General features: G+C 32.2%; 1 protein-coding gene across 1 annotated transcript; it reads left to right on the plus strand.

Annotated features, from left to right (window-relative positions):
• Nucleotides 1-8981: 8981 nt before the first annotated feature.
• LOC115713811 (zinc finger A20 and AN1 domain-containing stress-associated protein 1-like) lies at nt 8982-9823 on the plus strand. Its single transcript, XM_030642296.2, has one exon. The coding sequence runs from the start codon at nt 9069-9071 to the stop codon at nt 9495-9497; it is 429 nt and encodes a 142-aa protein (XP_030498156.1). The 5' UTR covers nt 8982-9068; the 3' UTR covers nt 9498-9823.
• Nucleotides 9824-12715: the final 2892 nt, after the last annotated feature.

Consider the following 12715-nt stretch of genomic DNA (forward strand, 5'->3'; position numbering starts at 1 on the left):
ACCATATTTACTAATCTGCAGCAAATTATAGGCACTACGGACAGAGAAGGAACCAGATCTTTCACCCCTCCAGGACCAACAGTCTTCAATTGGTGTAGCACTCAACGGGATTCCAAGGATCAAGTGAGCATCTCGAGAATTAAACATATCTTGAACCAGGGGGATATCCCAAGAGGTCTCATGAATATCCATAAGAGAGTTGACCATGTGGTTAGTGAGGCCGAGAGCATTGGATGTCACAAAAGGATTGACGGGATCGGGGAGCCAAGGGTGCTTCAAGATACTTGTTGACATTCCATTACCAATGGTTCGTTGACAACCCAATTTAACCAAGCTTTGTGCGCTCCAAATGCTACGCCAAACAAAACTTGGGTTGTTGCCAAGCTCGCGTAAAGAAAATCAGAGTTGGGATAGTACTTGGCTTGGAACACACGGCTGGCAAGGGATGTGGGTGAGACAAGAAACCGCCACCCTTGTTTGGCCAGCATCGCAAGGTTAAAATCATGTAAGTGGCGGAAGCCCATACCACCAGAATGTTTGGGAATTGCCATACGATCCCAAGACATCCATATGATTTCGTGACCTTTAGCACTTGAAGTTTTCCACCAAAAGTTAGCCATAAGCTTCTCAATCACTTGACAAGTTTCCAATGGGAGAAGGAAGACACTCATAGCATAAGTTGGAAGAGATTGGATAACAGATTTAAGGAGAACTTCTTTGCCTGCACGAGATAGGAACTTGCCATTCCAACTATTGAGCCGATTTATAATCTTGTTTTTGAGGAAGCCAAGTATCACAGTCTTCTTTCTACCTATAATGTTAGGTAGCCCCAAGTAAAGAGAGCCATCAGTAGCTTCTGTCATGCCAAGAACATTACAAATCTCATTACGTTTTGGTGTTGCATTGTTGGGGCTGAAAAAAATAGAAGACTTAGCCACATTCACCTTTTGCCCAGATGCAATTTCGAAGGAGTGAAGCATTTGCTTGATGTTGATAGCTGTGGTGGGATTTGCTTGACAAAAAAGATAACTATCATCAGCAAACAACATATGAGTTATAGGAGGAGCATTTCTAGCAGCACGGCAACCTTGAATAATTTGATCTTCTTCAAACTTTCTGATCAAGGAAGAGAACCCTTCAGCACAAATGATGAACAAATAAGTAGATAAAGGATCTCCTTGGCGGATTCCACGAGAGGGAATAATCGGCCCCATGAGATGGCCATCATGGAAAACGAATGCGAACGAAGTAACACATTTCATAATAGGGCTGACCCATTTACCAGCAAACCCCATACGATGCATGACAGCAGACAGGTAATCCCATTCAACACGATCATAAGCCTTACTCATATCAAGCTTCATGGCCATGAATCCTTTTTTACCTTTTGTTTTCCTCTTGAGATAGTGCATGATTTCAAAGGCTATCAGGATATTATCAGAGATGAGCCTGCCAGGAATAAATGCACTCTGAGTAGGAGAGATGATATGATCAATTAGCACCCTCATTCTATTGGCAAGGACCTTCGAAAGAATCTTGTAAGAGACATTACAGAGAGCAATAGGACGCAAGTCTCCCATAGAGGAAAAGTTCTTCTTCTTTGGAATCAACACTAGATGAGTGTCATTTAGCCCAGGCGGCATGCATTCATTATTGAAGAACTCTATAACAAGCTTAACAATATCAGCGCCAACTATATCCCAATGTTTCTGATAAAAACCGGGACTCATGCCATCAGGACCAGGAGCTTTATCAGGATGCATTTGAAAGAGAGCTTGTTTAACTTCATCAGGTGTGACAGGGCAAAGTAAGGCATCATTTTGTTCAACGATTCTACGACGCCGAATGCCATTAACAACAGAGCCACATATAGCATGATCAGTAGAATAGAGAACAGAGAAATAATCAATAATTACCTGATCAAGGCCAGAATCCCAGCCTTTCCACACGCCATTGCTATCCTGAAGCTGAACTATTTGGTTATTCCGTTTGCGAGAGCTTGCAGTAGCATGAAAGTATTTACTGTTCTTGTCTCCTCCATTTAACCAGAATTGCTTAGACCTCTGCTTCCAATAGAGTTCTTGCTGAGCCAAAATCTCGAAATAGTTGCATTGCTCAATCAAGAAGTCTTCATGAGAATCTGGATTGTCACGAGACTTAAGACACGAAAGCTTCTTCTTACTAGTAGCCAACCGCTTCTTAAACTGACCAGTAAGATCACGGCCCCATTCAAGAAGAATATCAAGACAAAGTTTAGTTTTTTCAGCAAGGGAAAGAGTAGCATTGAGCTCCCAACAACTTCGAACAATTTCACTACATAGAGGCTCACGGCTCCAAGCATTTTCATATCGAAAAATGACCACAGGTTTACTCATCACACAAGGAGCAGGTTCAAGAAAAATAGGCGTATGATCGGAGGATGAGAAATCAAAATTTGACAAACGAGCCTCATTAAAAATAGTTAGCCAAGACTGGGTAGCAAAAGCTTTGTCTAACCTTATTTCGATGTGGTTTTGAGTCCCTTTTCCACGTTCCCAAGTGTACTTATGACCACGCAGCTGAAGTTCACACAATCGGCAATCATGGAGAGCAGTGTTGAAACCGTGGATCAAAGATTGAGGATAAGGACGACCGCCCTTCTTATCATCATGCGTGGTGATGTTGTTGAAATCTCCAAGGATACACCATGGTAATGGTGAAGAATCGGCAAGCTCACGAAGAAGATTCCAAGTTGTATGTCTTCTCGAACGGTTTGGCTCACCATAGAACCCAGTAAGACGCCAATGAACAAAGCCAGGAACATGAATCTCTAAATCAATATGGTGGGCCGAAAACTTAAGCAAATGAGCATCAGTTGCAACTTTCCATAAAAAAACAATACCACCTTTTCTACCTTGGGCCGACACAGAAAAACTATTCTCAAAGCCCAACCGAACCTTGAGTCTATCCACAGTGTCATTGTTGCATAAAGTTTCACAAAGGAAAATAAAGTTGGGCTTCTTTTGTACACAGAGATCAATAAGGAATTGAATAGCCCGCGGGTTCCCAAGCCCACGACAATTCCAACTAAGGGCATTCATAATGATTGGTGGGCCTGAGCACCAGGACCCACCTGTTCCACGTTTTTTGGAAGCCCATTAGCATCACTATCATGAAAACTAGTTGCTTCAGAAATAAACACCACCCCTTCATCAATTGTCTTGGCCGAATGTGTAGGGAGAGAATCAATTCTCTTTCTCTTCAATTCATAAAGATCCATATTATCCTCTGACATAAATGTTGATTCATTTGCATGAATATGGAAAGTTGCCTCATTTGTATTTTCCATAATTGGATGACCCAAATGCCTAGAATCAAGGAGAGGATTGTGGAAGGAAACATTATGGAAAGTTGCCTCATTTGTTGGACTCGCAATCATAGGCTGCGATTGAGGCTGTGATTGAGTCTTCATGTTGAATGCAGTTGATTGTGGTGATTTGCTACCGTCGGCCATGGAAGGTTCGGGCTTGCCAGTCCTAAGCCAAGGAGAGGCCGTGAGGAAGTTCTGACGCCGTGACGGAGCTCTCATCTCTTTACTATATGGCTTCTTGATCAATTCCGGTGGTGTATCATAGAGTTGGCTACAAAAATTCTCCGAATGGCCCAAGATGCCACAGATAAAACAAAAGGTGGGAACATACTCATACTTGAAATTTGCATAGAACACATCACCATTCTTCTTCTTGAACTTCATACGCCTTTTGAGAGGTTTTTCAATATTCAGACGAACACGAACCCGTAAATATTCACGCCAAATACCTTGAAAGTTGTTAGGATCCGATTCAAGATACAAACCAATGTAGTTCCCGGCTTGACAAATGGCCCTCTCGGTTTTGAATCCTGGTTGTAGATCATGGACTTGCACCCAAATATCAAGGTTATTTAAAGGAATAGTTCTCGGATTTTCACCTTGTTTGAGTCGCTCGATGATGAGTTGTTTACGATCGTATGTCCACGGACTGCCCGCCAAAACACGTTTGATATCTATTTCATGGTAGAACTGAAATAGAAATCGGTTTTGCTCAAGAATCTTGATATACATGCCTTTCCCAGGTTTCCATAAATCCGCTATCATATTTTGAAATATCTGAAAATCAGATATTTTCCCAGTCAATAAGCGCCCAACAAGACACCAACGATCATCAAATTCAATCTCTTCCTCTTCCTCTTCTTCGAAAGCCACCTCGTTTTCCTCTTCCTCTTCCAAACAAATATCCTTCCATTGTTGTTCCAAACCGGTGGTAGATCGGCTACTAGACGCCATGATGAGAATCAAACAAAAACACTTTGACACAAAATAACAAAACTCTATAGGAATAGAGACAAATCACATGTCAGAGGACATGACCCTACTATATGGTAATAATTATTGATTAGTATATATATGGTAATATTGGTTATGTTTATTTTTATGTTTACAATTATAATAAACATACTAATAATATAAAACATTTTATATATGTGTTTATTGACTATGTTTATTTTAATGTTTACAATTATAATAAACATACTAATAATATAAAATATTTTATATATGTATTTATTTTATTTTCTATTAATTAAACATACTAATTTAATAAACAAAATAATAATATTCACATAAGTTTATATATCACTCTACGTGTGTTATATTTATTTTTTTTAGTAATTTTTTAGAAAATAAATAATATATATATATAAAAAATTGTTTATCTTTATCTTTTTCTTTGTTTATTAATTGTGTCGTGTTTATTTTTTTTAATTAAATAATTTTTGGAATTTATAAAGTTATGTTTGTTTATTTATTTTTTGATGTAAGAATTATACTTCAATAAAAAACTCGTTCACTAACTCATTATAAAATAATCAATATATAAAAACAATAGAAAGAAAATATACTTATTTTAGTATAGTATAAATTGACTATGTCTATTTTTATGTTTACAAGTATAATAAACGTACTAATAATATAAAATACTTTGTATATATATGTTTATTTTGTTTTCTATTTATTAAACATACTACTTTAATAAACAAAATAATAATATTCACATATGTTTATTATATCACTCTACGTGTCATGTTTATTTTTAATAATTTTAAGTATTGATTTATATTTATATACATTAATGTTTATAATTTTGATATTGTATTTTATTAAAAAAAATCTTATTAAATTACAATAATTCATACTAAAATAGATAATAAACATTTATCTTTTAATAAAAAAATAATTTAACTTGTTTATTTTTATAAAACTGTTTAATTAATTTTACGAAATTGTTTACTTTGAGGTTTAATAAACATATTAAAAATGTATGGTTTCATGTAATAAGTTTTCAAAATGTATAAATTTTTAAAATAATTTTTTTTTGCACATTTTTTGTAATTATTTTATTTTTGTTGTACATTTATGAAAAAAGCCCTATTTTTTTTTTTCATTATTTTTAGTTTTAGATGTTTAAATAATTGATTTGAGAAAATAAATGTATAGTATACAACTTTCAAGATTCAAAGGGTTATAGTTTAAATTAATGTTAAAAAAAATAAAATTAAATTGAATAAACATTAAAGTATTAAACAATATTTTTTAAAAAATAGAATAAAAAAAATATACTCATATGTAAATTCTAAATTTCAACTTCAATATTCAAATACAATCAACACTATTAATTCTAAATTCTAAATTTTAAATTACACACTATAAAATACAAACTTTAAATGTAAAATAGTTTAACTATTAAACGTAATTTATATATTATATTATAGATAATTTAGTAAAAATATAAGTAAATCAGTTCATTCGGATTATTTGGACAGGTTAAAATAATATTTAACCCACTTAATATATTCATTGAGTGGTTTGAATTTTTTATAAAATTATTCGAGTTGTATTTTTTGTCAGTTTATTCGATTTTGTTTGAGCAGTTTATTCGGATTGGGCGGTTTGTAAATTTTTTGGAACAACCCTAAAAAATACTTCCTAAAATAATTTGATACCAATTTATTCTTAGTTTATTTTAACATACACATTCAATCCCTTTCAATTAAAAAGACATCTCTATATCTCTTTCTATCTCTTTAGATTTGAAAAGAAAACCCTCTGAAGCCCTAAGTCCCATTCCTGTCATTGTCTCCACCGTCGGAAGCCCCCCGCCAAAGCCCTAAGTTCTTCAAGTGCCACCTCTTCTTCTGGCCCATTTCTCTTGCATTGAAATCCAAGAAGCCTCAAACCTTCAAAAGCATAAACGCCCTATGGTTCTTCCGTGTCCTCGCCGTCGAAGACTAATCGAACGAGAGCCTTAAAGGCTAAGAACCACCAATATTTGTCCGTCCTCGCCAGAAGACAAACCAAAGGACGACGATATGTAACAATTTCTTTTTAATTATTTTTACAATTGTTAGTTTCTCGATAATAATTGCAAAAACTATCGAAAAATTGCGTGAACTCAAAATCCTATAAATAACCTGAATTAGTTAAAAGCCAACTTCAAAGTTATCTTCTATAGAAAAGCTATCCAAAAATCATAAAAAATGTTTGTAAGAAAAATGTTGAAAAACCATCATGTTCTATCGAAAAACTATCGTGAAGCTATCGAAATATGTTATTACATTTAGAAATATAGCAGAAAGATGCAGAAAAACTAAATATACTTAGTTCATAGATAGAAAATTACACAAAAACTATTAAAAGCATACAGATTTGAAGCAAACAAAACATATATTTTAAAAAATACAATACTATTCATGATTTTTTTTATTAATTATAAGAGTCCGGTCCCAACCTAGACAAGGGGGGTGGAAGTGTGACATTGGCTGCCTTGCGATCTCGAACGCACGATGACGAGGGTGACGAAGCAGTTGGCTGAGGGGATGGTGTTCCTTTTGTTTGGAGAGAGAGAGAGAGAGAGAGAGAGAGAGAGAGAGAGAGAGAGAGAGAGAGAGAGAGAGAGAGAGAGAGAGAGAGAGAGAGAGAGAGAGAGAGAGAGAGAGAGAGAGAGAGAGAGTTTTCAAGAGAGAGGTAAAATGGGTATGTTAAAACTAAATAAGTATAGTTTAATATAAAATTATTGAGGGAGGCTTATTATTATGGGAAATTTGAATTTCCATACCTACATAACTTTATAATTTTTTTCTTAAAAGCTTACTTATTAAAATTTGTAATGTATGACTATTTTACCAATTTTCCAAAACTACCCCTCCCATTTGTAAATGCTTAGCCGACTCTCACCCACCATCAACCCCAACCCGAACCACCCTTACCCACGATCAACCCCAACCCGAACCACCCTCACCCACGGCGTCGACTACCCTCACCCACGATCAACCCCAACCCGAACCACCCTCACCCACGAATCCCAACCCCAACCCGAACGACAGTCGAAGCCCAGGTCACCGCCGGTCCCACGAATCCCATGCCCCCTCATCACCGACGGTCGAAGCCCACGAATCCCAGGCCCTCTCTTCACCGCCGGTCAATCAGTTCGAAAACAAAAAAAAAAAGAAAAAAAGCCCCAGGTCCGATGGTCGGACCCCATGGTCCGATGGTCGGACCCCATGGTCCGATGGTCGGACCCCATGGTCCGATGGTCGGACCATCGGACCTGGGGTGTGGGATGCCGAGATAGAGAGAGAAAGAGAGATGTTGTGAGAGTTTGAGGGTATTTTTGGGGTTTTGAGAAAAGTGTCATATTTTTGTTAGTTTAAAATGTATTGGTTTAAGAATAAAATATTTTAGTTTTTTAAGTATAGAAAATCAAATTTCTCATTATTATTGGGTAAAGTTTTAAATATGATAAATAATTTTTTTTTTTTTTTTTTTAAAAAAAGTAATTTGTGGCATAAATACCTAATTTTAACTCTTAGTTGCAGATAAATACTTAAGTATTTTTTTTTTGCGACAATACTTAAGTTATATTTCTGAAACTTCCGTAAATACCTAATCGTTAAGTGTCAAGTCAATGACCACGTAATAATTTGGTCGATGTTATTAAATTTTTATTTTTTATTTTAAAATTAATTTAAATATACCAATAAAAAAAGACATATGGATAATGATTTGATACTTAATGGCTATGTACCTACGAACGTTCCTAAACTATAACTTAAGTATTATTATTATCGTAAAAAATTAAATTTAAATATTTATTTGCTATTGAAAATTAAATTTAAATATTTATTGTAAATTACTTTTTTAAAATTAGCTTTTAGATCCTATAATTTGTCAAAAAAGTTAAAAAATAATAGAAATAATTAGATAGATTATTATTATAGATATCTGAAATAAAAAAATATAAAAGTTTTTTTAATAATTATTAATTAAAAATTTAGTAAATGAGAATTATATATTTGGTTTAAATAAAAATATATAAATTATTTGAATAAATATACACTATTAATAATATTTTGGTATAAAAAATAAAACAATTATCATAATCAAATACATATTAATTAAATTTGAATTTAAATTACATATTTTTTAAATAAAAATTATAAAAAAAATAATATTTATATTCAAATTTTCATAATCATAAATTAGATCAAAATAGGATATAAAAATGATAATAAATTAAATATCTAATCAATTTCAAATTTAAATTCAAATCCTTAACTACATTTATAAATAATATTAAAACACGAATGATTTTTTTTTTTTTGTGAAAATAAACTATAAATAAGGCGATATAATATGTACTCATATTTTTATAATATATCTTTTTTAATTTAAAAATGATTTCATCACGTGTAATATTAATAGAAATATAATACCAATTCAAACATAATTTATATAATACCAATTAAAATTTAATTCATGCACTTGATTTTTTAATAATTAGCAATATCTTATAATTCTAATCGAAGTAGGATTATTTCACACGTATTAATTAGTCCTATTCAAAATAGATCATTAATTAGCTCAAAACCTCTATAAATATACATATTATACACAACAAAATTAAACATTTCCAAGAACGTAAGTAATTAGCTTAGTGAAGAGATTAGTCGATCATTAAAGTTAAGAGTGAGATTAAATCAAAGGTGATCATACTATGGACGATGTATGGACTTTTTGTGTTAGAGGGTGTGGATTTTATGGAAGGACTGATAATGGAAACATGTGTTCTAAGTGCTTTAAAGACTTTATTTTGGAAGAAATAATATGTGAATCTCTATCTAACATTCACTTGAGTAGTAATACTACTAGTATTATTGCTCCGATTTCTACTACTGATGAGAATGATGCTATTACTAATTCTCTTTGCGATCAATTTAAGAGTTTAAAAGTTACAACAAATAGATGCAAATATTGCAATAAGAAAGTTGGATTAACGGGGTTTACATGTCGTTGTGGAAATCTCTACTGCGGTTGTCATCGCTTGCCTGAAACACATGCTTGTACTTATGATTTCAAGGGTGCTGCTCGACAAAACTTCGAATTGACTCTCATTTGTGGTGATAAATTAGGAAGAGACTTTTAATTTTGAACATTAATTTAGTATTTTACACAATTATATAACTTTTAATATTTTAAAGTAACTTTTGTATCCATTAGATCAAATATTATATATGTAGGGATATGATTTTGTCCTATTATTGTATTTTCACGGATTGTAATCCGTGATGTACGGCAGCCGTCAGATAAGAGAGTTATTTGATCTGATGGCTGAGATTGATCTAGGGGTAATTATGGTTAAAAAGTAGAAACGTACCCGTACACTCATTTAATGTACCCTGAGACCCATCTAATGTACCACGGAATACATTCCGTGAAAGTACATCACGGAACAAAATCATATCCCTATATATGTATTATTCTACTATTTCCATAATGATATAAAATTATGAGTAAATACAAACTCCATGATCTATTATATATTATTTATTGGGGACTAATTAAGTGGCAGCACTATTTTTAGTGTTATAATATATAATACACCTAAATAATTTACGATACACATAGTTACTTTTGTTTTATTTTTTTTATAAGAACACGCAATAGTCTATTGATTTTGAATGGTTTTTTTTTTTTTTTGTCATAATAGATTATTCAAAATTTTAAAAAATTAATAAAATGCATGTCGTAACTATAATATATCCTAGACCATTGAGAAATGTTATTGAGTCTAATTCATTCTAGCTTTCTGTGTCCTAAATGAGGTGCTACCTTGGTCCAGACAATTTTTGGTGGAATGTGCTGGATAATATAACGAAAATCATAAAACTAAATATATTAAAATAAAAAATATTACATCAAACTATATCACAATATTTAGTATTGATGAGAACAATATTTATAAAGGGCCAAAATTTTATTTTGTTTTGGCCCCAAACAACTTAGGACCAGTCTTGAATAGTGTGTGTATGTAAGAGATTTGGCAATTAAATTTTGGGAGAAAAATGAAGTAAATAAATTTGATTTTGGAGCAAAGAAAGACAAGGTAATTAAGTAGTTTGAATTGAATTGTCATCTTTTTTATACTTTTGTTATGGAAGTGTAAATGTAAATGTAATGACGTTAGTAACACGTTTGAGTAGCTGTACATGTAGCTCAATAAGTTATTTTGTCAATCTGTCACATTATGTGATCATTAATGGCACAGAAAGACATAAATATTTATATAAAGAGAATTGTTATGTGGGGTATTATTAGTCTTTAGTACTCTCTTAGGTATAATATTAGTATAATTATGATCATAAGGTGAAACTTATAAAAAGTACTGAACACCACTAATACTTAATAACAATACTATCTTCTTGTATAAATGAATAAATGATAAGTGAACAAGAGCCACATAGAGGTATTATATATATTATTATTATATGTATATGTGTGTGTGTTTCTACTTCACTATAGTACTATTGAAATCAATTCAATTTATTGGATGGTATATTGCTTGCTTTAAACACAAATACCTACAACATTTATAGCTATATATATATAAATACAAAATTTACATGGTATATATTCTTCTTTGCAAGTAAGCCAAATAAATACACAGTACATATTACGTAAGGAAAACAAAAAGGGGATCTAATTGTGTTTAATTTGAAAGTTTTCAGTGCCAATTAATTTCAGTAAACTCTCCATTTTCTTTTCAGTTACTTGTGTTGGACCTAGTGCCTAGGTGGTTTGGCCTAATATATTTATGATGATAAATCATGTTTTCTTTTTAATAAGAGCTAATTCCATTGAATAAAGCAATTTGGATTAAGTAATTCTAATAAAATTATTATTATTATATTTTGTTTGATTTATAATGTAATTACCATTACATTATAAGTATTACGACCTCATATAATTATTATTAGTATTACTTCTATATAAAAGTAAAAAGACTTTTATACCCTTTTGTTATCTATGTTTTTGAATAAATAATACGTGAATCAATCTACAACAGAAGAGTCGAGTCACAGTTTTAGATTTGAACACGAGTCTAACTTACAGACGCAATAAAGTCAAACCGTATTGGTTTGGGAAAAACAATTTTTCCAAAAAATAAAATGTCCATCAAAGCGTAGTTAGATATATACCCTCGTGGGGTAATTCAGAATGAGCAACTAAAGAGACATCCAAAGACACATTTGGAAATCATCCTATGTGGCATCCTAGTGACACAACATCCTACCTATACGTCAAACTTGGAAGTGTGCGCGCACCACAACATTAACTGTACACAGTTAGCAGCGAGCAACACCCTGTCACCATCATGTGGTCCTCATCCGTACGGACGACCGTTAGCTCATAATACGAGCCTTATCTAACCGACCCAAAGTTAATATAAATTGTATTTTACACTATTAGTGAGCCTAATTGATACATTCAAAGCAGGTCGGAGTTTACCCTCAACCCGATTCTAATATATAAATAGAACATTATTTCTTCATGCAGAATTTGAATTTTGTTCCACAAATCAATGGCTAAAGGTCTCAAATTTTATTTCATAAATCAATGGCTAAAGATTTAGGTTTTTCCACTTTTGGCAAGAACACTTTTGTGCAAAATTATAATTTCGTAACTTTTTAACCTTTATTTAATGAAAGAATTCGAAATGGAATTATTTTTATTAATACAACACACTTATTTTCATTATTATTATAAAAAATAAAACAAACATCATAATAACATTCCATTAATACTATAAGAATTCCATTTTCATTTTCCTTATCATATTCTCATTCTTATTATATACATAGCGAATTAAATATCATCAACTTAATTAAATACATGAGTAAAGAGTTTATTACATTTTAATTAGAAAGGAATACATCACCATTTTCAACTCAATTAATGATCACGACATGTCTAACCCTAATCCACATATTATTACTATTACACTAAGCAAGGATATTACATTAATCAAAAGTGATAATAAATGAAACCAATAAGTAATTATCTAGGTAGGGTTTATATGCAGCTTATGTTGTATGTGCTCTGCTCAATTAATTCCATTGTAATTATAATGTGGGTTGCACTTTCATTAATTATATACACATTTTATTCTCTTTAATTTTATTCTCTTTTTTGGGGGGCTGTGATATATATTATAAGGACAAAGATTTTAGGTATGGGAGTTGTATGTCCTTATTATTCTCACCACTAACCCTACACAACTTCCTTTTTAATATAACATTAAAAAAAAAAACTTATTGCTTTGTTGTCCCACAAAGAACTAGTTTGAAACATTTAATCATGAAT

The sequence above is a fragment of the Cannabis sativa genome, chromosome 4 (assembly GCF_029168945.1).
Source record: "Cannabis sativa cultivar Pink pepper isolate KNU-18-1 chromosome 4, ASM2916894v1, whole genome shotgun sequence".
NCBI lineage: Eukaryota > Viridiplantae > Streptophyta > Magnoliopsida > Rosales > Cannabaceae > Cannabis > Cannabis sativa.